The sequence below is a fragment of the Phoca vitulina genome, unplaced genomic scaffold (genome assembly GCF_004348235.1).
Source record: "Phoca vitulina isolate PV1807 unplaced genomic scaffold, GSC_HSeal_1.0 scaffold63, whole genome shotgun sequence".
NCBI lineage: Eukaryota > Metazoa > Chordata > Mammalia > Carnivora > Phocidae > Phoca > Phoca vitulina.
In genome coordinates, this window is record NW_022589766.1 from 7164747 (window position 1) to 7190777 (window position 26031).

At 39.6% G+C, this 26031-nt stretch overlaps 1 protein-coding gene across 2 annotated transcripts in view; it reads left to right on the forward strand.

Annotated features, from left to right (window-relative positions):
• The window catches only part of CLIP4 (CAP-Gly domain containing linker protein family member 4), a 78247-nt gene that overhangs the window by 39482 nt on the left and 12734 nt on the right, over positions 1 to 26031 (forward strand). For both annotated transcript variants that reach the window (XM_032391653.1, XM_032391652.1), the window contains exons 10-15: positions 2028 to 2117; positions 3318 to 3461; positions 6659 to 6793; positions 10621 to 10744; positions 14782 to 14846; positions 20594 to 20666. In XM_032391653.1, the coding sequence (XP_032247544.1) occupies positions 2028 to 2117; positions 3318 to 3461; positions 6659 to 6793; positions 10621 to 10744; positions 14782 to 14846; positions 20594 to 20666 (631 nt within the window). The remainder of the gene's footprint in view (positions 1 to 2027; positions 2118 to 3317; positions 3462 to 6658; positions 6794 to 10620; positions 10745 to 14781; positions 14847 to 20593; positions 20667 to 26031) is intronic.

Sequence of the window (26031 nt, forward strand, 5' to 3'; positions counted from 1 at the left end):
GGATATAAAGAAGAATCAAATGATGTGTGAGCACACATGCACATGTGCACGGATGCACAAAGGAGTTTGGTTAAAACTGGGGCGACCTAAGATTGGCAGATTGTATCAATGTTGGCATCCTGCTTGTGGGATTATGCTATAGTTATGTAAAAAATTACCTTTGGGGAAATTGGGCAAAGTATGCAAGAGATCTCCCTGTATTACCTTATACAACTGCATGTGAATCTCCTGTGACTCAATTAAAAAATTCAAGTAAGAAAGAACCAAATGGACATGTTAAAACTGAAAAATATAATTGAAAAATAAGAAATGCTCTCTGTGGGGTGCCTTCACAGAGTCTTTCTTACCCACCCCTCTGTTCAGTTCCTGCTGTTGTCACTCTGGTCCTCATTCCACCTATGGTAAGAACTTCTCCCTGGTCCATGCTTCCTATCTCTGCCCCTCTCATTTCCTTCTAAACTTTGCTGTCAGGGTAATGTTATTCCCCCCCCCCCCCCCCCGTTCATGCCAGCCCTGTTCAAGTCCATCAGAGGCCCATTCCTTCCACAAGAGGACCAGGTCCTTATCTGGCACTGTCCTCCTTTGAGATTTCACTCTGACCTATCTATCCAGTCTTACTTCTCCCACGTCCCAAAAAATACTCTTTATTCCAGCCATGCTACTCCTCCATCTCTGACCCTGTCCTTGAGATTTTTCTTTTCTTTTTGCCCATCTAGAATGCCTATCTTCAGTTCTTTCTGGCCATACCTCCAGTATGCTCTGGAAGAAGTCTTTTCTTTTCTTTCTTTCTTTCTTTTTTTTTTTAAGATTTTATTTACTTGAGAGAGAGAGACCATGGAGGCAGGGGCAGAAGGAGAGGGAGAAGCAGACTCTCTGCTGAGCTGGGAGCCTAACGCGAGGCTCGATCCCAGGACCCTGGGATCACGAACGGAGCCGAAGGCAGACGCTTAACGACTGAGCCACCCAGGCGCCCCTGGAAGTCTTACCTGTCCTTCAAGACATATCTCAGAATGTGATCTCCTTGATGAGGCATTAATTTATCTTTGTAACCACAATTATTGTCTTTTTCCTTTGTGTTAGTGCTTATCAATAAATGTCCTCATATTTTAGTTATTCATGCTCACATCATTCTACCATTCTGAATTGAGAAGGTGCTCCTTTCGGGCTGGGACCATGTCTCGTTCACGCTGGTGATGCTCAGAGTGTCAAGGATAGTCCTTCACTCGGATGCTTCCTAAGCAAGAAGAATTGAAATGGGTGCTTGATGGAATTTAAAACTGGGTGGAGTCCGTTAGGTTTCCTATTTAAATAATTTGGTTCTGTAGAATGGAAACAGAAATCTTCATAAGGCGAAGTATTATTTGTGGGCTTCTTCTTTTTTAAAGTGAGTCTGTTTGTGACACTTGGGTGTGGCGCTAGCGGGGCTGTCGTCGTCAGAGCGCTGGGGGCAGAGAGTGTGGGGCTTCTTCCTGTCTCATGTTCGTTTGCATGATGAGTGGCTATGATGGTTTGCAAAATTTTAACCCAGAATTCACTATCTAAGTAGAAACTCTGCTGTAACCGATTTGCAGACACATGAGTGAAATCTGTGAGTTGTGTGCAAGTCCTGGTCCGTGTAAGGTGGTTGTCCTAGAGCTGCGTGAGTTTTGCTCTCTACCTGCCGGCATTGTGCGGACACACTCATGAGTGTGTGAAGTCAAACAGCTAGGTAGCTGGGCTTTAACTGTTTTATAGAATTTAGAATTCCTTAGTGGATTGTTAAATAGGTCTAAAAGAGACCTTGGTGGTATTTGAGGAAATTGATTGAGGTTTTCAGAGGGGCTGAGGATGCATTCTTTTTCCCCGCCTCTTCACATAATGAAATATTGGATCGGCCCCTGCTGTCTGTGAATTTACTATCCGGCATGTTTTCAGAAGTGGAGAAGATTTAGATAATGAGGGATGTCTGTACTTTAAACAGCAAGTACATTTGTATGTTTAATGTTGAAGTTCTTTCTTGCTGAACATATTTTGTTTCTACATGCTAGGATTAATGACTTCAAAAAAAGATAGCGCTTCTGAATCAACACTTTCATTGCCTCCTGGTGAAGAACTGAAACCCGTAACAGAGAAAGATGGTAAAATAATTTTATAACTTCCATTCTAAAAATCTAATTTACAGATGGAACTTTAATATAATATAGTGATAAAGCTTATATGGGGGCTAAGTTTTAACGTTTTTGAGAGAAAAATCATCCTCGGAAATACCTTAAGCGGCTCATCGTAAAGTGCATACGTGGTTTTGGTATAAAATGCTGTGTGGTGCCTCTGTACACTTAAATTAGAGAGCTACCAGGTTAAGTCAAACGGGAGACTAAAAGGAAATTCCAAGTATAGATGGCTTGATAAAAATGTTTAAAATTGCCTTCAGCTATCAAATCATTGGGTGAATAGAGCATGAACAACACATTCAAGAGTATTCCTGCTTGCCTTCAGGTTAGCTCAAAACATTTTTTTAGAAGATTTTATTTATTTATTTATTTATTTGAGAGAGAGAGAGAGAGAGAGAGAGAGAGCACAAGCAAGGGGGGAGAGGCAGAGAGAGAGGGAGAAGCAGGCTTCCCGCTGAGCAGGGAACCCGATGCGGGGCTCGATCCCAGGACCCTGGGATCATGACCTGAGCCGAAGGCAGACGCTTAACTGACTGAGCCACCCAGGTGCCCCAACTCAAAACATTTTAATACTACCTTTTTTTATCTTAAATTAATAGAATTTTTTTTTTTTTAAAGATTTTATTTATTTATTTGACAGAGAGAGACACAGCGAGAGAGGGAACACAAGCAGGGGGAGTGGGAGATGGAGAAGCAGGCTTCCGGCAGAGCAGGGAGCCCGATGCGGGGCTTGATCCCAGGACCCCGGGACCATGACCTGAGCCAAAGGCAGACACTTAACGACTGAGCCACCCAGGCGCCCCAAATTAATAGAATTTTTAAGTGTAAATAAGATTGGATTGTACTAAGCCATCTAAAGTGGGAGGTGAGAGAGAGTGTGGGGGGAATAGGGAGGTAGTCAGCTTCAGTAAAGCTGGATGTACTCTTCTGTGTGAGAGCGTCCTCATGCAGCAGGAACCCTACAGTCCAGTAGCTTGGCTGATAAAGTCTTGTCTGTATGAACTGCAGGACAGCGGGATGAAACCAGGCATTTAATTCAACACTAGATATTCCACAGCTGAGGAAGCTAAATGGAGGGTTTCAGAGGGATTTACCTGGGAAAGCATCTTATTGGTTCACTTCTTATTGTCCACCCTTCGCTGTGTTCTTTTCCTTTACCTGTCTTAGGTACCCTGCTTGGATCCATCAGCAGCTCCTCCTCCACATCATCTTTGGAACACAAACCGAACTACCCCAAGAAACTGAATGCACATAGCAATAACAGGAAGACAATGAGCAAAAGCCCGTCTGTCTCCTCTAGAACCAGTGCTGGTATCTATGGCTTTTTCAACCAGGCTTTCTTGGTGTTTTTTATCTTGGTTTGTTTGTAAGTAGATTTGCTCTTTTTAAATGTGTAGAAGGAACCTTTTACTTCAGTCAGATAGAACTACTTGTACTGTTCTGTCTTCCCCGTGCCCCTCCCCTCTCGTGAGCGTCCTCGGTCTCCCTGCCTCCCTCCCCGTGCTCCTGCCGTGTTCCTTGTCTGGACTGATTTCTTCCCTACCACATGCATGTAACGCCTCTGACCCTGTAAGGATTGTTTTAGAAATTTATGATAGATCCTCAGATATGTGGAAACCATGCGGTTATGATCTTTCTTATCTCTTTTCTAATCTAGACCTAATAATAACTAACATGTATTGTATACTTATTATTTCAGGTTCTATTCTAAGCACTTTACATACCTTATTTCACTTAATTCTCAAAACAAACCTTTGGATAGGTACTATTATTCTCACCCTCATTTTATGAATGAGGGACCCGAGGCTTAGGGGAGGTAAGTCATTGGTGCCTGATGCCACTTACCCCTTAGGGGAGGTAAGTCATTTCTAAGTGGCACACCTGGGCTTTAGCCTGCGGTCGGTCGGCTGCTTCTCTGCTGCTGTTAGGGTTTGCCTCCATCCCAAGTACCTTCCGCTCTTCCTCCTGCTCCTGGGTCTCCAGACCCCTCACGGCCAGCCCGTGGAGAGCTGAACTGTTGCCCATGGGCACAAGCACAGTGTAAGGCCCCCCCTGCAGTGTGGCGGCCACACCGTCATCCTGGCTCCGAGGGAGCCTCTGGCCAGGGCCCTTCTTGTTGCCGCTTCACGTAGGACTTTACCTGCATTCTCCTTTAGTTGAATGTTAGAGGTTTCATCCCTCTGCATTCTGTTGCTTACACCTTGAATACTAGCTTTCCCACATACTTCTGTGTCGTCTTCATATTTGAAGTTCAAGTCCTTGTTTAACACTAGGTAGGAGAGGGTCAGTGGCTCTCCTGACAGGTTGATGATGGTAACCCGTTGGGATGTGGCGAGTCCTGAGTAACCTTGTTCAGTCCACATTTCTCCAGTTACATGTAAGGATATAGAAAGCACTTCATAGCAGACATCTTGCCGAAATCAACATGTATGAAACATATTGCCATTCACTCATTTGGCTACGTAGCAAACTTGTCCGGAAAGGAAATGAAACCGTTTTGGCATAAATTGTTTTCAGTGCACCTCATAATAAGATTCTCATTCACGTACTTTTAACAGTTGTACTGAAGCAATATTTTATTATAGAAAATGTTCGTGACGGGTTTTTTTTTTTTCTCTTTAAAATACTTACTGTACTGTGATGGGGAGGAGCCCTCAGCGATAACATTGACGTAATAAACCTATAGGGTGGGACTCTAAAAGCAGAGAACCTAGAAGTTTTGCCTGAAATTGTTTACTTGGAACTTGTATTTTCAGTGTAGGTGCTCCTTCCCCTGTGAGCAGTTTCTGTCTAGCCCCCTGAAGAACAGAGCTACCAAGATGGGGATATAGCATTCCTGCTTGTCCTCATTTTATTCACATTACAAGGCCTCCTTCACTTGGAATTTGGGCTTTTGACATTTACTTGATTTTAAAATTTATATGTGCATATGGAAGTACCTCTTTTACTTTTATAAGAAGTAGTTCTAGTGTACCTATGTATTTAACCTTTTTTCTCTTTTTATAAATTTAAGCCTGATGTAGGCTTAGATAGCAGTAGATGAAGAGACCTGTCAATTAGAATGAGCAAGAAGACCTTTTAGGAGGGGAGGGAGGGAGAATGGGAGATCCGTGAGAGGAAGTCCATGTTTGGGACCTCAGAGACATTTCCCTAGGACACTTTTCTAGAGTAAGTAGGTATTTCACTTTCTCCATAGATTTGCATTTGAGGGATGTGGACATATTGGGAAGTGAGGATAAAGAGGAGCAGAAAGAACAGATTAGGGGAATGGCAGAGGTAGGGGAGGAGGTGTGTGTTCTTGGCATCATTGTATCCCATGATCGAACATGCTGTCCTTGGTCCATTACACAGCCTGGGGACCCGCCTGAGGACTTGTGGTCATAGAGCCCCCGGCTCTCATCCGGGTGTGCCATCAACTACCTGTGAACACCATGTCTTAGTTAATTCCTGAGTTTGTGTCTTATCTATAGTTGTAATTCTATGGAAAGCACTTCGTAAACTCTGAAGTGCATTGGAAATACTAGTTATTATGAGGACCTAGGACTTTTTAGCATAGCGCTTTATCCACCCCTGCCTTCTCTCTGGGTTTATGTTCCTCATTTGTTGCCATGGCTTTAGTTTCTCTCCCGTTGGCCGTGTGACTTATCCTCTGTCCCCTGTCCTCACAGAGGCTTCTGTAGGCCTTCCCAGATGATAGCTGTTCAAGTCTGTTTATGGACTGATGGGAGAAGCCTCAAGGGCCCACTTTCTGTTATAATTGAACAGCTTTCCAGACAGCATTTCTCCAGGATGTTTGATAGTGGGCATTTTAAGGATTAGGTTTGAATCAAGGTGAGGGGGACTGGTTTGGTTCCTAATAAGAAAATCAGTTTGAGCTAATTGGAAACAGAGCAATTTTCACGTTCAGATCACATTCCTGTATATATAATTCACACTGAGTCCCAATGAACGGCTCTGATTCTAGCATTTTAGCGGAACAGGGATTGGTACAATACAGCCCATGGGCTGAACCCGACGTGCCACCTATTTCTGTGAAGTTTTCTGGAGCACGCCAGGCCGGTTTGCTGTTGTGCTGGGGTTAGTGGAGCCGAGTAGTCACGACAGACGGCACGGCCTGCAGTGCGTCACGTGCTCGCTCACTGGCCCTTTGCGGAAAAAGGGTGCTGGCCTCTGTGGGAGTAAGTGCACCCCGGGCAGTCTGGGTAGAACTGACGCTTTACGAGGAACCGTGTGCGTCAGGTTCTCGTGGCAATAATTTTTTCAGGAGACCCTTCACAAGTTCCTTGAATGTCCTGGCCTCACACGTGAGAACCACAGCTGTAGGTGACGCGTATCATGAAGGGTGTCACACATTGAGATCTCCCGACTAGCTAGACTGGTTAGAACACGTGGTGATTTTTTGGCTAATATACTTTTTGAGGTTGGTTTTTTTTTTTTTTTCTTCCCCTTTGCTATTTTCCCTTCTCTTTTCCTGCCCCTTCCCGTTTCCCCACCAACCAACCAAACAGGTTTGAATTCCTCAGGAGCATCTGCAGCAAATAACAGCCGCTGCGCGGGAGGGCCCCACCTCGGGGACAGAGTGCTGGTGGTGGGCCGGAGAACCGGCACCGTTAAGTTCTTCGGGACGACACACTTTGCTCCAGGTAACTCGTCTGGATATTCCTGGCTCCGCTTGAGCGCTTCGGAATACACAAGGTTTAAAATCTTACATGTAGGGAATTCCTGATGAACAGTTCCTGTGGATGTTAGTTATCTGTGCGGCACCGGCGAAGCCAAACAGTGATGGAAACGCTGACTGCACTCGGGGTGACTGTCGTCCGCGAAATCTCACTTGTATTGTAAATTGTCTAATGTTAAAATTCGTGGCCCTTCTCCAGCTTCATGCTCACTGATTGCCAAGCGTGCTCAATAACAGAGAGAAAATATCAGGATTAGATTTTTGCTAAGGTTATTCTTTTTTTTTTTTAATTTCAAGTTTTTATTTAAATTCTAGTTGACATATAATTGGTAAAATTGGTGTTAGGTGTAGACTTCAGTGATTCATCCCTTACATGTAACACCCAGTGCTCGTCACAAGTGTCCTCCTTTAATCCTCCTCCCCCATCCACCCTATCCTCTACCCACCTCCCTCCAGCAACCCTCAGTTTGTTCTCTATAGTTAAGAGTCTCTTATGGTTTGCGTCCTTTCTTTTCTTCCCTTCCCCTATATTCATCTGTTTTGTTTCTTAAATTCCACATATGAGTGAAATCGTATTATATTTGTCTTTCTCTGTCTGACTTATTTCGCTTAGCATAATACACTCTAGCTGCATCCATGTCGTTGCAAATGGCAAGATTTCATTCTTTTTGATAGCTGAGTAATATTCCAGGGGATTTATACCACATCTTATTTATCCATTCATCAGTTGATAGACATTTGGGCTCTTTCCATAATTTGGCTATTGTTGATAATGCTGCTATAAACATCAGGGTGCACGTACCCCTTCGAATCAGTATTTTTGTATCCTTTGGGTAAATTGCTAAGGATATTCTAAAAATGAGTTCACGGCATATCGCTTTTATCTGAGTGGCTTGGAAAGAAAAGCCAACAGATAGGTTCGAAGGAAAATGAAAAAGTTTCTGTGCACCCTGGGACCTTAAAAATACATGTTTGTGTATTTACATATTTATTCCAATCTAGACATAATATTGTGTTTCCAAAAGTAAAGATTAGCTTTCTTTTGCATTTTCAGTGATTTTAATTTCAAATATAGAAGCCAGTTGAATGAAACCATGTTTGTGTATTTTAAGTGGCAGTATGCTGTTTTGACACATGGCGGCGTTGCAGCATTTTAGGAAAAGGTTACCCAGAACATTGATTTTAAATTTGTAGCCTTCTGTCAAGAACTGTGAAGGACCTGAGATTTTACCCTACGTGTGTAAGCTGACAAGTTAGATTGCCACAGTTTCATAGATGCTAATGGAAGACGTTAGGCTCCTGATTCAAGGACAGGACTTCCGGAGTCCCAGCAGCGGCAGAAGCAGAGGGTTGGCATTGTCTTGCACTTGCTTCCTGAGCCCCAGTTCCCGGGGTGGGGGGAGGTGACACCTGCACACCCAGTGGCTTATGCTACAGGAGAAGAGCCCTGAGCTTAAGGAATCTGAACCTGTACGCTAGACAAGACGCATGCCTGTATGTTGGGTGGGGCATGCGGCCCACACCCTGTCTCTGTCCTCCAAGGCTGTCCTCTGTGCGGACATCCATGGAAACGCAGTGCCTCTGGTCATAAGACACGCAGAAACGTGAGCAAGCCGTGGAGAATTGTCTCCCAGCACAGTCGCGTTTCATTATACCACTTATAGTTGCAATCCAGCTAATTGATTTGAGATGGGCTGTGTGTTGTATAATTCATGTCCCTCACAGGTCTCCAGGTGGTAATTGAGATGAGTTAGGATGGTCTTAATATAGTTCTCAAATAAAAACTTTTAAGACCCCAAAGGTGGGTTATTTTTCACAATCTCCATGTCTTTTGAGTTCCCTTTTTCTATATTAAACAAGGTTAGAGTGGTTTTGGTTCACTGGATGCAATTCATTGTTTTAGGTTGACTTTTAATTTTAATTTTAATTTTTTTTAAAGATTTTATTTATTTATTTGAGAGAGAGAATGAGAGAGAGAGAGCATGAGAGGGGGAGGGTCAGAGGGAGAAGCAGACTCCCTGCCGAGCAGGGAGCCCGATGCGGGACTCGATCCCGGGACTCCAGGATCATGACCTGAGCCAAAGGCAGTCGCTTAACCAACTGAGCCACCCAGGTGCCCGACTTTTAATTTTTAAATTCCTAAGGTTAAGCGTCCAGAAATTGGGGTAGTCATAAGCAAACGTAAAGTTGGAAACCCTTCTGTTAAAGTCATTCTGTCCTTTTAGAAACTACTAGCATGCATGTCGTGTGGCACCAAAATTGAGATCAGTCAGTTCTCGAGAACAGCGCTGATTCATTGAAGCTTTTAGATTATAAGATCTAGACCTGAAGGACGTCATTTTTAGCCTCTTTATCCTTTTTATCGGAAAAAAAATTACCATTTAAGTGGGAAGCCATATGTACCTCACCACTACCAGACAAGGTGTAGTCACAATTGTTAACACTTGTCCTTTCTGTGGGATGTTACACTTTTTCAAGAGTCATATGGTAAACGTGTTGCCATTATATGGTACATTGTAACATTGAACATTGTTAACTGTGGCACTCAGAAATAAAAATGGCAACCAGACAACCTTGGTTAATGACATTCGGAAATGTGATGACCTGTTTCCAGAGCATTAGTATGGCTGAGAAGTAAGTTTGTGTACGTTACTCTGTACTTGTATGCTGTTTAAGTATAGAGGACTGCGGTCATGCATTAGTCTTTTTGGTGCAAAAGTACTGAGAAATGGGCTCAAGGGTCATCTTTTTGAGCATAAGAGGAAAAGACTGAAGAACTTCTAGGTTGCCATTTTTGAGGTTATATAGACTCTTTGAATTAGTCATCTGAAAGAAACAGTATTTTTGTATTTTGGAATTTGGAATTTGCAGTAAGTTTCTCAACGTCTGTATTCTTATTTTTTATTTGATACTGATTGTAAGTGACCAGATGCAATTACTACTGTATTCTCCTTTTAAATAAAAATGAGTGGCTCATTAGACACTTTTAACTGGTCTTGAGGTACCCTCCATTTGAGAATCCTTATTCCAGGAGTATGTATGTATACACTTAGACTAGGAGTATATGTCCATCTACCTAATTCTCACCACACTAAAAGCAACCTCACTGCTTTAGTTTTGGCCCTCTAGAAAAGAAGTCCTGTTATTTTCCTCAGAGTGGGCCCTTTTACATACTTAAAAAAACCTTTTAGAAAAGTCTTCCTACTAGCTAATCTAAATCTTTTCACTAAGGTTAAGTATTATGATTTTTCTTTTTATCCTGAGTGGGGAAACAGAAAAAGAAGAGTCACCATGAAGTCTAATCATATTTTCCATATTACTTTTGTCCTTCCTTAATTATTTAAGGACAGTTTGTGATGTTGGAATGTTGGGAGAGTGAAAGGAAAAGATTGCACATGCACTTTATGATCCATATGGCTCAGTGTTGTGTTGTGCTTCTCCCACTGAAATGCGCTGTATCACTGAGTCAAGGGCAGTTTCTTTTTCATTATAGCTTGTAGATATACTGTGGTCATAATACTACTTGCATAATAGCTGATTTGTGCCAAATTTGTGTATTTTATCTCTCTCCTTTAATGTACAACTCTGTAATTGTGCTTGTAAAATGTTTTTCCTGTTCATTTTTTCAAATTTTCAAATTTTATCATTTGAAAGCTCAACGATCATGATGCTCTTCCATCATTTTGGTCATTTTGTGAAAATGTTAAGCCATTCGGGTTCTGGGTTTGTATAATAGCATAACCATTTTGGGTAAAATGCGGATGCTTTCAAAATCCAATATTCTTGTTCTAGGATATTGGTACGGTATAGAGCTTGAGAAACCCCATGGCAAGAATGATGGTTCAGTTGGAGGTGTGCAGTATTTTAGTTGTTCTCCAAGATATGGAATATTTGCTCCCCCATCCAGGGTACAAAGGTGAGAAAAAGGAAATTTATGTTTTTTCACAAGACCTTTTTGTAATTTGCAGTGGTTTATAGTTAGAGTTCCTCATTTTATATTAAAGACATGCACTGACTACAGCTCATGTCTTCTTTCAAGGGGTTAACCCACCACCTTCTTCAGAGAGAAGGCTCATGGAAAGCTAAATTTGCTTTGCTGAGGATTTGCAATTTTAAAACCCTCCTTTATTCCTCATTTGCAAACCCTATGAGTATGTGTAGGCTATTAGAAGTGGCGTTTGCTGCTAAGAACAGTGAGAGCAGCAAGCTTAATCTGTCATGCAAACAAAAGTAAAAATGCTCTCTGATTGCTTCAGTCACATCCTAACTACATTAAATTTCCTGCCAGCAGGCACCCCATTCATTCTCCTCCAAACCTAATGGAACCAAAATGGCTTTTTCCTCTGATTTCTTTAGTTTTCAAAAATAGATAGGCAGTAGATCTTCAGGGGAAGTGAAGCTTTAAGGATTTATATATAATGTACCTCCTCGGTGTTTCTGAAGATGGTACACTTCTGGACCAGCTCACTCTGGCTTTAAAAAAACAAGTTGAGCAGAAACAAGTTCTCATGAAATCCCAGGTACCATTATGTGAAATGACTTACGTGCTGAGAGAAGTTGGCTTGGTGTGCTCTTCTGTGCAGGGGAAACGGGATGCTAATCTTTAGGAAAGAACATGTATGGTGTAATCACGTTCATGAGAACGGATCTGCCATCACATCCCAGAGCCCCATCTAGTTCCCTTCTACCTAGGCTGTGTGACTGCCTCCTGGCAGATTTTAGAGTTTTTTTTAGATCTGTCTTCCACCTCACTTTGTTTTTCTTAATAATTTCACATAATTTTTGTATTAATTTCCTTCTTTGATGTAATTGATACACTTTTTTCTCATTATTTGTGACAGTATTGAACATATGTAATGCTTTGCAGTTTATGAAGTATCTTCAATTGAATGTTGTTTCATTTGATCCTAATGAGTATTGGGTCAGGTAAGCTGGAAAATAACAATAATTATGACAAACATTTATTGAGCATTTAGTAAATGGTGGGCTCTGTACAGTGTACTTTAGATGCATATTTCATTAATCCCCCTCAAACCCAGTGAGTTGTAAGTTATTATAGTTGTTCCATTTTGCCAGTGAAGAAAAGTTTCAAGAGATAAAGTGACTTAGCTAAAGTCATATAGTTATCATAGGGGAGCAAAAAATTTTCCTCTGCCCGCTTAGGGTCAGTAGCTGATGAGGGGGTTGGGGGGGTTGTTGTCTGTGAATTAAATTGACAACAGATAGATTAACAGGAGAAAAGGCATACAAATTTATTACATTTAAATTTGCATGCACCTGGGCATCACAGAAAGAAGTGAATACCCATATAAGTGGTGAGATTGGAGTTTTTGTAGACCATCTTAGTAGGAGAAAGGGAGGGAGAAAAAGGCCACTTGTGGGAGGGCACATGGTTTTTAGGAAAGCTAACTGGGTGGGAGATAAGATACTTTGTGATGTGGTGTTAACCTCCCAGCTCCTCACCTATGAGAAGAGTCGGAGTTCCCTGCTTGATGAAACTGCTGGGGAGGGGATATAGGACAGAAGAGTTCTTTTTTGGGAGCACCTGTTTTAGGCAGATAAGGAGAGTTCAGAGAAAGCCTCTTCCTGCATTTGTTGATTCTCAAATGTCTTTAGCTCAAAATAATCCTTCTGCCAGAGTGGCATGTTTTGGAGTGGCATATTTTGATCTGTCTTACACTAGTTAATGATGGAGCTGGATTCAACCCAGATTTGTTATTTTGTTGTTTCTCCTAAGCCCTTGCTTTTAGACAGTTTGCTGTTTTGTGGTAGGCATTTTATAAATAAAGAAAAAGCCGTAGCCAACGCACAGCACTTCTGTGTGTGAGCAGTTAATAGCGCTGCATGCACTGTTCACACCTTGGAAGCTCCCTCTGGGTCAGGTCCTGTAATTATCCCTATTTCACAGCGGGGGAAAGTAAGGCACAGGGAAGTTAAGTGAGTTATGCAAGTGTGCACAGCTCCCAGGTGGGGATTTGAAGCCAGGTAGTTGAAGTTATGTTCTTAACCGGTACCCTATAATGATTAAAAGAGGGTTGCTGACTTTCTTTAGGACCGATGTGTTATCGATGATTGATTGAGGGTAAAATGCATGCTGGAGTCCCCAGTCTTCTGGGTTCTCTTATTGCTTTGGACAAATCTTCATTAACACATTGCTATAGTCTCTTACGAGTTTTATTTGTCTCTTAGTCGTGAGGACTGGAGTTCTTCATTTTATGTTTGATTACCCAGAGGACATAGTTTGGCATATTTTAGACACGGTAAATACTGACCAAATCTAGTGCAGTATTTTTTTATGCTGTAACAGCTTTTCCCCCTTTTATATTATGAAGCCATTTTCTTTCTCATGGTTTCATGTTCTTTTTCTTGCTTTGTTTATGGAACACATGGTTTTTACCTTTTTTTCCCCCCTCGCCTTCTATTTGGTCTTCTTTAAGGTGATTTATTTAAAAGCACCCCCTCTTCTTAGAAGATACAGGGCTCTCTCTAAATGAACTGCTGTCTCAATCCAGCTGTCTTCCTGTCATCTTCTGATTGTCTCATTCATCATCATCAAATACTATTAAGTGTCTTTTAGCACTTTGTGCTGTGCTAGGCATTCTATAAGCAAATAAAACAGACATGGTCCCTGATTTTGAGGAATTTCTAATTTAAACCAGCTTTAGAGCTCTTGAAAGACACCACTGATCTTCGAGAAGAAAGAATTTTAAACTAAGGACTGCTTGAGGACAGTCTTAATAAAGTAGTGACCAATCACAATCCCATTCCTCCCAGATTGTAGTTGTCTTTTTTTCCCTCCTTTCCATTAAGGAAAAAAAAATGTGCCTCCTTTATGAGAATCTGCGCAAATGTTATTTCCTTTGCTTGGATAGCTTTCTACTATCACCAGCTTTCACTGAGTTCATACCTTTTTTTTATGAATATATAAATCATCCAATATTTCTTTGCAGAAATTCCAAGAAGACTTACTGACTAGATCTAATCTTATCTCTCTACCTACTTACCTATTTTTTGCCTAGGTGGTCTTCATCAGCACAGTATTAATTTTCTTATTCTTAGTTCTCACGATTAGGTACTTATTATTAATGAACTGATCACTTTTAGAATTAAGTTCTCAACTACCCATCACCACCTAATTATCTGTCCTCTTCATCAAGTCCTATTCTTTGCGTTCATCAGTCTCTCACTGATTGCCGTAGTGTGTGTATCATGTAAAAACGATGCACATGAAGTGCAAGATGGAATTGCAGATATTGCGAGAGTTGCAGGATTTCTGGGTGGTGACCAAGTGTCCTGCAGGAAGTGGGTGACAGAATGAAGGCTTTGTGGGTCAGGTCAGTAAACAACTGAAAGAAAATGAGACTGTGAGGATTGGCTTTTTAACAATGAAGAATGATCTGAATATTAAAAAATACAGACAGACCTGTCAGGAAAGTTACCTTTATGGTTGTGCTGAGAGTCAAATATAAAGTAAAAGATGTTGGATTGTATTTAGCCACGCAATTTTATCAGAAAATTACATGCACACACAGACTGAGTCAGTATCTTTTTTTTTAATTTAAGAATGTGATGTTTTTATAATTCTGATCGAACATTTGTTAAATTTAACATAAAACAAATTTATTTTCAGATTTTTTAGTTTCATCTTGGAAGATAAAGTTCCAAAGAAATAAAGTCAGGTCTCTATTTTAAGTGAATTTACTTTAAGTTGATTTTTTCTGCATTACTCATCCTTAGATAACAAGGATCTCTTCTGTTTTTGTTAGTGCCCGTCTTCGGTGCTAGCTTGAAGTTCATTCCTGGCTCCTAATAGATGCTCAATAAATGTTTGTTGAATAGGTGAAATAAGAAATAACCACTGGTGTGAAAACCTCAGTTAAGAGCCAATCTTAAATCTGAAGACCTGCTACTTCTTCTAATGAGGTTTGCTAATGAGGTTTGTTTTATTCACAGGGTAACAGATTCCCTGGATACTCTTTCAGAAATTTCTTCGAATAAACAGAATCATTCTTATCCTGGTAGGTTTACACTGTTTTATGTTCCTAATAATTGGTCCTTTGCTTTTATTCATCAAAATTTTTTTTATATTCTCATGTACCTTGTCCTCAGATTATGAGTCTTGAATTTTATGTTAATTATTCCCTTGATTTTAAAAAAAAAATCTTTATCACCCCTGTATAGATATATTAATAAATAATATATATTATAAAATGTATATATATTTAATTGTTGTTGGCTATTTTGTTAGTGTTCCATTAAAATATATCATTCATCCTATACTTGATGGATATTTGTGTTATATTTGTTTTTTTACTACTACAAACTAGACTATTGCACACATTTACCAAAGTTTCTCTAGGGTTGCAAGGCATGGGCCATCTAGACCTTCAGCCTTCCTAGGTAATGGCAGACTGTTTGCAGTGCACGTGCCCATGAGCAGTGAATGAGAGCCTCTGCAGCCCCTTATCTCACACTAGTCCTCTTTGATTGAGAAGTCTTTGCCCATCTGATGGATTTAAATGGTATCTCGTGGTTTTAATTTGCATTTTTCAGATTATAAATGAGGTTGAGCCTCATTTTTTTCTTCTTGATGGGCCATATGCATTTTCTCTTTTATGACGTACCTGTTCAAGTCTCTTGCCCATTTTTCTTTTGGTTTGTCTTATTAATTTGTAGGTTTCTGAATATATTTTGGACACTAATACTTTGCCAGTCTTGTGTGTTGTGAATGTCTCGCCTGCCTGGTTTTCAACTTGTCTTTTGCCTCCCCCACCCCCACCACCCGTTTGATGTCTTTTGATAAGCAGATATTTAAAAATTTTAAGTAATCAGAATAGCAAACCACTGGGACACCTGGGTGGCTCAGTTGGTTAAACGTCTGCCTTCGACTCAGGTCATGATCCCAGGATCCTGGGATCAAGTCCTGCATCAGGTTCCTTGCTCAGCGGGGAGCCTGCTTCTCCTTCTGCCTGCCATGCGCGCACTCTCACTCTCTCTGAGAAATAAATAAATAAAATCTTAAAAAAAAAATAGCAAACCATTATGTTTTCCATGTTTTATCTTAGGAAATCTTTTCCTAAAACAAACCTCACACAGATATTTTCCTATATTGCTTTCTAAAAGTTTTGTTTTGTAGTTTTGCTTTTCATATTTATCAATTCACCTGGAAGTGATTTTGTATACAGTGAGGGTCTAATTACATTTTTTTCCATAGGATAACCATCTGTGTACGAATGATTTGTATAACTAGTCCTTAAATATTTGTTGAGATTAATTTTATGGCCTGTGGATTTTTGCCATTGTAATAGGTGTGTAATAGTATCTCGTTGTTTCCATTTGAAATTCCCTGATGATTTATGATGTCGTATTAGTTTCCTAGGGCTAGCATAACAAAGTACCAGAGATGGTGTGGCTTAAACAAAGGAATTACTTTCTCAAAATTCTGGAAGCTAAAAGTCCAAGATCAAGGTGTTGGCAGGGTTGGTTTCTTCTAAGGCACTTGCTTTGCCTTGTAGATGGGGGTTTTCTTCCCGTGTCTTAACAAAGTCTTTCCCTCTGTATGTGTCTGTGTCTTAATCTCTTCTTTTAAGGACACCAGTCATCTTGGATTAGGGCTGACCTATTTCATCTGATTTTAACTTAATTGCCACTTTAAAGGCCTTGTCTCCAAATACAGTCACATTCTGAGGCACTAGGGGTTAGGATTTTAGCATATGAATGAGGGGCACAATTCAGTTCATAACAGAAGTTGAAGATCTTTGCACATATTTGCCATCTGTCCATTTTTGGTGAATTGTTCATTCTGATCTTTTGCTCATTTTTAAAGTTGTGTTCATTGTTTCCTTACTGTTGAATTTTAAGAGTTTTTTTGTATACTTTGAATGCTAGACCTTTATCAGAATGTGTTTTGCAGACATTTTCTGTAGTCTGTGGCTTGTCTTTTCATTGTCTTAACGGTCTGTCACAGAGCAGAAGTCTTTAATTTTAGTGAAGTCCAGGGTATCAATTTTTTTTTCATGAATTGTGCTTTTGGTGTTGTATTGGAAATGTCATCATTGAACTCAAGGTCATCCTGATTTTCTCCTGTGTTATCTTCGTAGGAGTTTTATAGTTTTGTGTTTTCCCTGTAGATCAATGATCCAAGGAGTTAATTTTTATGAAAGGTGTAAAGTCTATGTCTGGATTCATTTTTTTTTTTTTTTTTGCATATTTTAGGACTATTTGTTAAAAAAATCTATCCTTTCTCCATTGAATTGCCTCTGCTCTTTTGTCAAAGATCAGTTGACTATATCTGTGTGGGTCTATTTCTGGACTCTCTGTTCTGTTCCATTGATCTATTTATCTTTCACTAATACCACATTTTCTTAACTACTATAGCTTTATAGTGATTCATCAAGTTTCTTCAGTCTTCTTGATCTTCTCCCTCAATATTATGCTAGTCATTCTGGGCTTTTTGCCTCTCCATACAAACTTTCCAAATAGTCAGTATCTACAAAACAATTTGTTGGGATTTTGATTGAGATTGCATTTATTGTGTAGATCAAATGGGGAAGAACTAACATCTTAACAATATTGGGTCTTCCTATCCATGAACATGGAATACCTCTCTATCTTATTTGATTTCTTTCATTAGAGTTTTATAGTTCTCCTCATATAGATTTTGTACATGTCTTATTAGATTTATACCAATCTATTTCATTTTTTGGTGTTAATGTAAATGGTATTGCTTTTTAAATAATTCCTTTTACCTTATATCAGCTTTCTTTTGGTCAAGTATTTGCTTAATACATCTTTTTCTATCAGTTGTCTTGTAACTTTTCTATATCCTTATGTTTTTGGAATATTTTATAAATAGAATATGGTTGGATTTCACTTCTGTAAAAAATATGGTTTGACAATGTTTGCCTTTTAATCTGAGAGTTTCACCTATTTACATTTATTGTAAGTACTCATATATTTGGATTTATTTATGCTATTTGTGTGCTACTTTTCAGTTTTTTATACTTGTGGTTCTCTTTCTTGACTTTATTCTAGTTATATTCCTACCCCCTCTTGTTCTCATTCCATTCTCTACTTGAATGAAAGTTATACTCTATGAACATACTTCTTAGTAAGTACTGTAGGTACTTTAACATACATACTTAGCAAAGTCTAACGTTGATCATCAGGTGTACTCTTTCCCAAGTGATAGAAAATCCTTAGAAACTGAGTTATTCAGTTTCTATTTTATTTCCCCCACAGATTTCGCATTATAATAGTTTTTTTTAAATATAATTAATAACCAGTATTTAATTTGCTCACATATTTACAATTGTCTTTAGTCCTTAATCTTCAGAACTTTAACTTGGGATCATTCTGTTCCTACCACGTGTGTATGTGTGTGTGTGTGTCTGTATATATATTTTAAAGATTTTATTTAAGAGAGAGAGAGCGAACAAGCGAGCACAGAGGGAGAGTGAGAAGGAGAAGCAGGGAGTCCTGTGCGGGGCTTGATCCCAGGACCCCAGGATCATGATCTGAGCCAAAGGCAGACGCTTAACTGACTGAGCCACCCAGGTGCCCCTACCACATGTATATTTTTTGAAATTTCTTTTAGAAAGGGTCTCTCAGTTTTTGTCTTTTCTAATGATAGTTTTACTGGGTAAACCTAACAATTTGTGAAAATTTGAGTTTGAAAGATGTTGTCTCCCTGTACATTGACAATATAATTTTATTATTTTCGTCTTCTGTCACTTTTTTGAGAAGTCTGCTATGAGTCTGCCTAACCCATACTTTTGTAGGTGATTTATCTTTCTTTTTGACTGCCATTAAAGGTCTTCTCTATTTCCTTAGTGTTGTATAGTTTTACTATGCTGTTGTCTAGATGGAGATTTCTTTTTGATTATCCTGTTTGGTATCATGGGTCTTCCTGGATCTGGAAATTAGTATCTTTGATCAATTCTGTAAAACTCTTGTCTGTATACTTAAAGTATTTCTCCTTCAATCTCTTTATTATCTCCTTCAGAAGCTCTGATGAGTAGTGTAGTAGACTTTCTCACTTTCCCATGCCTCTTTTATATTTTTCACCTTGGTCTTTCTGGACTGTATTCTAGACATCTTTAGCTCTATCTTCATGTTTCCTGATTCTTTCTTCAGCTATGTTTATTGTGCTGTTTGATCCCACTACAAAGTTTTTAGTTATAAAATTTTCATTTCTTTTTTCCTTTCCACAAATCTGTTTTGTAGTTATTTATTATCACTTGTTATTTCCCCATATTTTTAAGTTTTTATGTCTTTAAACATTTTAAATATTGTTATTTTTATGTTAAATAATTCCATATCTGAAGTCTTTGTGAGCCTAACTTATGGTTCTGCCAATCTGTTTCTGTGAGCCTAACTTATGGTACCTTCTTTCCTTGTGAATTTTGTAATTGATTATTGTGAGGTGCTTATTCTACTCAGAATTTAATGTATAGGAATTCTTTGAGGCCTGGGTTGATGCCTCCGGAGAAGATGATATTTACTTCTGCCAGTTACTCCTGGAGGTACCGCCAACCTGGGACTGCTTTAATTTACATTCCCTGCAATTTTTTTTTATTACATAGATAAAATGAATTTTTCTTATAATCACAAATTTTGAAGGGAGAAAATTTTTCCACCTTCTGAGCATTAAGGTTGACACAAGCCACTTTGTTTTGTTTTTGTCAGAATGGTGTTTCATTCTGTTTCTTTTTTTTTTTTTTTAAAGATTTTATTTATTTATTTGACAGAGAGACACAGTGAGAGAGGGAACACAAGCAGGCAGAGGGAGAGGGAGAAGCAGGCTCCCTGCTGAGCAGAGAGCCCGATGCGGGGCTTGATCCTAGGACCCTGGGATCATGACCTGAGCCGAAGGCAGACGCTTAACGACTGAGCCACCCTGGCGCCCCTCATTCTGTTTCTTATTTAAACTTACATTGAGGGTGAGCTGGTTGGGATCTGCATTTTAACCAGGAGTCTTGTGTTAGAGTCCCCCTTTTGTTAGGCCCCAGGTTTATGTCCTTTCCTGTCTCCTATGCAGCCGGTAAGGCAGAAGCCAGAGTTCTCTAGAATTTAGTGGCAATCCTGTGGTGCATCTCTTTGAAATTGTGCCTTTGTATCAGCTCAACAGTATATATATATTTTTAATTATAGTTGTATAAAATTATACTTGCTTTGATCAAGAGATGGATTCAGCACATCTGGTCTGCCATTACTTTCCAGAACTGGAAATCTTACTCTTTTTTAAAGACATCTTTTTAAAATGTACCTTTCATGAAATCTTTTTTTTTTTTTTTAATAACTCTGTCATTTGGGGATGCCAAGAATCATAAACTCTGAAATTTATTGTTCAATATTTTGCAAATGGCATATTTAGTGATAGTGTTTTTAAAGCCATTTTTATCCTTTCTTTCATATGATTTATCAAGATTATAATATTTGAGAATAAAAAGATTCAACTTTATCAGTGTCTAATTTAGTTTTATTTGGTTTTCAAGAAATTTTATAATAAAAACCTCCAAATGGAATGTCATGATCTTATTTTTGCATATGCATAGTTTGATGAGAAAGGTAAGATAAAAATTTGTCAAAAAAATCTAAACCACTATTATATTCTGTATGTACTTAACTTTCTTTGCTTTTTGTTTCCAAAGAAACATTTGATAGAATAGAACACCTATAGAAGAAATGATAAAAGATACTTTTTAATGAGGACTGCAAATTTGTGATTTATTTTTCCTCTTTTGACCTTAACTTTGACATTTAGGTTTTAGGAGAAGTTTCAGTACAACTTCTGCTTCTTCCCAAAAAGAGATTAACAGAAGAAATGCATTTGCCAAGTGAGTATTAAGAAGATTTAGAAAAACACTTTTCAAGATGAACATGACAGGATTCTGTGAAGGAAGAAAGTAGATTTTGTACCTTTTGCATTGCTTGGTAGAATTTTAGCACTTACGAGAAAAGGTGTGATGAGTGTATTGAGAAGAGTCTTCCCTCCTTCCCCCGCAAGCTCAATTAAAAATGTCACCAATGACTAAGAGTAGTTATGCTGCATATATTTTCAGAGTTTAGTACCATTAATAAGAGTTGGAGGAATTTACATTTTATGTTACCATTGAATAGGGTGGATTGATTTTAAACTGTTTATTTAATTAGAGATTTGATTTAATATTTTCAGCAACACATGAAAGAAATGTCAGGTCTGTTTGCATAAAGTGATCTTAGTATTATTTTAAAAAATACTCCCACTCTCTCTTTTAGAATATACTGCTCAAAATGCTTTTTTTGTTGTTGTTTCTTTATAGAATTTTTTTTTCTTTTTCATTTATATTGATTTCCCTCAGACCCACTTTACTCCCCCTGATGTTTTTCTGACACTCTGGGAAATTTTTTTATTTTTATTTTTATTTTTATTTATTTATTTATTTTTAAAGATTTTATTTATTTATTTGTCAGAGAGAGACACAGTGAGAGAGGGAACACAAGCAGGGGGAGTGGGAGAGGGAGAAGCAGGCTTCCCGCGGAGCAGGGAGCCCGATGCAGGGCTCGATCCCAGGACCCTGGGATCACGACCTGAGCCGAAGGCAGACACTTAACGACTGAGCCACCCAGGTGCCCCAACTTTTTTATTTTTAGAGGAATATGAGGCTCTTCTAGATTGATTGGATTAAGGAGTTCTTTTTTTTTTTTTTTATTTAAAATTTTTCCACTTAATCTAAAGGCTAATGCCTGCGGCTGTGGAGGGGTGGGTGGGGAAGGAAAAAAGGACTGGCTGAGCAGGAAAGCACACGTCCTTGCTTAAGTGTGGTACTCTGGAAGCCACTAGAAAGCAGAGCCCAGGCACCGGACTGGGCAGTCAGCTGAGCAACAAGTAGGCGGTTTATATAATCTGCTGAGAAGTTACTCCAGGCGTCACAAGGATCTGAAATTTCACTTGCCAACCCTGATTGTCCTAAGACATTGCTAGGTACTGTTTAGCAGGGTTGGCTGGGGGTTTTGTTTTGGTTTTTTTCTTTCCTTCAAACTTTCACCAGTTTTGAGAGTGTTGAAATTGGTCTCCTCACTTGAGTGGCTGAGTGTGTTAAGAGCAGTGACTCTCTGCTCCAGTTTCTTGAAGATATCCAAGAGTTCTTAGGCAGAATAGGAGAAATACCAGGAAGAGACCATTGGGATATAAAGGCCCTGGGGTTAGGGGCAGTGTCAAAGGCCATGTGCGATGCTGGGGTAGGGAACACGATGTCCAGGGAACCAAGGGAAGGACAAGAAATCTGAACCATGGGAATTACACCACAGGTAGGGGTAGACACAAGATCATCTGCTGACATGAGGGAAAATGTGAGGACCTTCTCTTTATTTTCTATAAAAGTCAAAAGAAATGAAGCTTTACTGATACTTGTACAGATTGAGACTAGTACCTGTTTAAAAAAAACCTCTCTTATTGAGGGTATAAAATCAATTTTAAAAATAATTGATGTTTGCTTATAGAGTACGGGACTGAAATGTTTGGTGGACACTGTTCTAAGGAACAAGAGGAAGACTTTGGGTGTTGGCAGGTAGTAGGAGAGCTGCCTGTGACCTTGGGCTAGGGCAGACGTGGGAGTGACGGCTGGCCTTCTGCCGATGGCACAGCGGGGGTCGGGTACTGTGCTGTGACCAGGCCGGAAGCATGATGGATTCTGAGGACTGGGTTGAAAAATGAGTTCATTGAGATTCCCCCACACTATCATTTTCTTGTTTATTCATATGGAAATAAATGATACTTCCAGAAGAAACATGGAAAACGTAGTGGTATGAAAATTCCTGGGGAGGAAACTTGAAGCGTTTGTGCAAAGGACGTGCCTGCCCCACATGAGAGAGGACGTGAGGACAGGGGGGCAGGATCTGGTTTTCTGCATCATTTGTCGAAATGACAGTGATGAACGCATTTCATTCAGAGGACAGCATGATGGCAAGGGGCTTGACGCAGTTCTCATGTTTTCAGAATTCTGTGTGTATCGAATGCCGAGAACAGGGCTAGAGAGGAAGGGGGCTTGGGGTTTGAACCCGGCACCACAGTGATCCGGTAGTCACGAGGAGTCCATCCTCGCCCGCCTGACATCCAGCCTGCATCTGTGTCCTGTCACCACACGCAGCCTGGTCCTGCCAGCCCCTCTCAGCTCCTCTCCGTGCTGTCACGGCGCATCCCGTCTGTGGGATCCAGCCCGTTGACACGGTTTGTGTGGTCAGCTCAAATCTGAATGTCTTTAGGCAGAACTCGCAGAATCCTGTTTGCTGCATGTTCCATTATGTCACGTCATCCATTTGCATTCACTGCCTGTGCCTTGAAGCTTCTCGATTCTCAAACACACGATGAAGTCCAGACTCGTTGGCACGGCATCTAAAGGCCCGCCTGCACGCACGGCTCCTGTCTGTGCCCCTGACTTCGGTCTCGTGGGGATAGCCTCAGCAGTGAGGCTTACAGGTCACTTCCTCACTGAAGGATCTTCCCTGGCCCTTAAGGGAGGATAGACTTCTTCCTCTTTCTGTGCTCCTTCTGCACCGCACAGTCTGTATTTTGGTATTGATGACATTTTACTGATTATTATGCACAAATCTAGAACCTAGCCCTGGGCCTGCCATTTCATAGGTGGTTAGTTAATGTTTTTGAATGAGTAGCTCTGAAATGTACTTGTAATTCCAAATTTCTCACTTCCCTGAGCTTTTAGACGTAACTTGAATCAGATCATTCTTACTAGAATGTTAACTCTTCACCCAAACCATGAGTTTTTGGTTTAGATCTTGAATTCATTTATTACTAGTTTATTTCTCTTAAAACTTTTTTGATTATGAAAGTCGATTGTACAAAATTTGAAAAATTATAAAAAACTAAGTGCAGATAAAGATCATCTGTAATTTTTATCACCTAGATGAAATTATCACTTCCGTTTTGGTATATACTTTCCTAATTTTTTTCCTAAAGCATGTATCTGAATTTTAAACCAAGATGGACAAATCAGATTCTCCATACCCTTTGAAAGTTTTTCCCTTAATAAATCCTGTATTCTTTAACAGTGTTCCTCAGTGTGGCTTTTGCAGTATTTTAAAAGACTGTCCTGTGATATGGAAACGTTTTTATGGCATAATAATAGGTGAAAAAAATCATAATTTAACTAATAGTAGATGCTAGACTTTCCATTCATTATCTGTTTCCCTCCCTTCCCGTGTGTGTGTGTGTGTGTGTGTGTGTGTGTGTGTGTATGTATTCAGGCAGATATCCAGCTCTATTTCCTTCTGGTTCTTTCCTGTTTTCTAATGTATGTATTTAGCTGTTTAATTTATTTGGGAATTATTTTAACATACAGTGAGTGGTAAGAATCATATTCTTTCCCCCCAAATGATTTTTACAGCACTCCTAGTTGAATGTTCACTCCTGTCCCTACTGATTTGAAGTTTTCCTTTTTAATCACATAAGAAATTATGTGTATTTCTCTAAGGTATGTTTTCTGTGTCATGTAGAAGTACATTCTTGTGCCAGAGCCCCATTGTTTTAGTTATAGTAACTTTAGAATTTAATGTGCTGGCAATGTAAATCTTTGCTGTGTTATTTTTCAGTTTTGTGTTAATTACTAATACCCATCTGTGGCTGTAAGCGCCTGGCCTTTGTGCTTGGACCACCTTGCACGGGAGCCCCATCTGTCCTCTTCACATTATCTCCGACCGTAGGCAAATAGCTTAATTTTTTTTGGTCCTCAAATTCCTCTTCTGTTTGAAGGGAGATAATATCTACGGCAGTGGCTTGGGTGAGGTTGGATAAGATAGTGGATGGAAAGTGCCTGGCAGTAGTAGGTGCTCAGGAAATGATACATGGCATCATTTTTATGTGACATTTAGACTGATTTTGTGAGGTTGCAAATATCCCTCTGAGGGGTGAATTTAGGGAGAATTGACACATATATGTTTCTATCCAGGAGCAAAGCTTGTATATTTTTCTTTTGTATGTTCTTCAGTAAAGGTTTGTACTTTTCCCAACAGGTGTTATGTATTCTTTGTTAACCTTATCATTGTATGTGTACGTTTGTAATAAATAATACTTTTTTCCATTATATTTTCTAACTAGAATTCTATCACGTGTTGGCAAATGTGGCTTGGGACCAATCTTTGGACGTCACTTTTCTTACCCATGAAATTAGAGTGGTCTTCCTTTCTTACAGAGTTGTTAATGGAAGGAAATGCAATGTTGTGTGTGATAGTGTTTTAGGAAATATAAACCGTGAAATGAAATAGAGAATCAGGAGGACCCAGCTTCTTCCAGGCACCATGCAGTTTTGGTAACGGGTTCTGCCTTGTCTCCACAGTGGGGACGGGGAGAAGGTTTTGTTTTGGAGGAGAGGTGGTACGCAGATGGAGCGTGCGAGGCTCCAGTGGTGGTGGTTTGGGGAAGTCTCAGGTCATGTAGGGCAGCAAGAACCTGGTGATGTTTCTAGTGTGAGTTCCAGGCTCAGTGACTTCGCAGTGACAGTGGAGGGTGCTAGGGACAGTATTGGCTTGAGGCCTTGGATGAAATCCCTGCGTGAGTGCTCAGTAGTTTTGCTATCAGGTCAGGTTGGTGGCGGGTGCCAGGACGCGGTTCATTATAAATAACGTTTTGTAGAGAAAAGGAGAGGAGTCCTGTGCCTGGAAACTAAGATCCTCCTTACTGTTAGTGACAGGGAGGGTGGTAAACCCTGAAGTGTGGCTGGAGTTCATTCATAGAAGATATATATAAATTTATTTTATAAAGTTATAGACGAGCAGTTTCTAAACATTGTTTTTCAGGTAAATAAATGTTTAAAGAGTGAACAAAAGGTCATTTTAATTTACCATAGCCCTAGTGCTACGTTCTCTTTTTTCTTTTTTTCTTTTTCTTTTTTTGCTTTGATAACTGAGTGCAGTTAAACAAGTTATAAGTGTATTTTTTTCTAGTGGCTATTTTTACAGAAAGTAAAAATGTGTGTGTGTGTGTGTGTGTGTGTGTGTGTATTTAGAAATTGCTAGTGAAATCTTAAATCCAGATTAGGGTACTATTAAAATAGCCAAGAGAGAAAAATGTTTCAAATGTTGAACAAAATATATCCTAATGTGGCTGTTTCGAATAAAAACAATCAGGGTGTGAACAGAGAGTATTTTGTTTTGCGAATGAATCGTGACCGTGGCGGTGGGAAGGGAGCTGACAGATGGCTTGTGTTG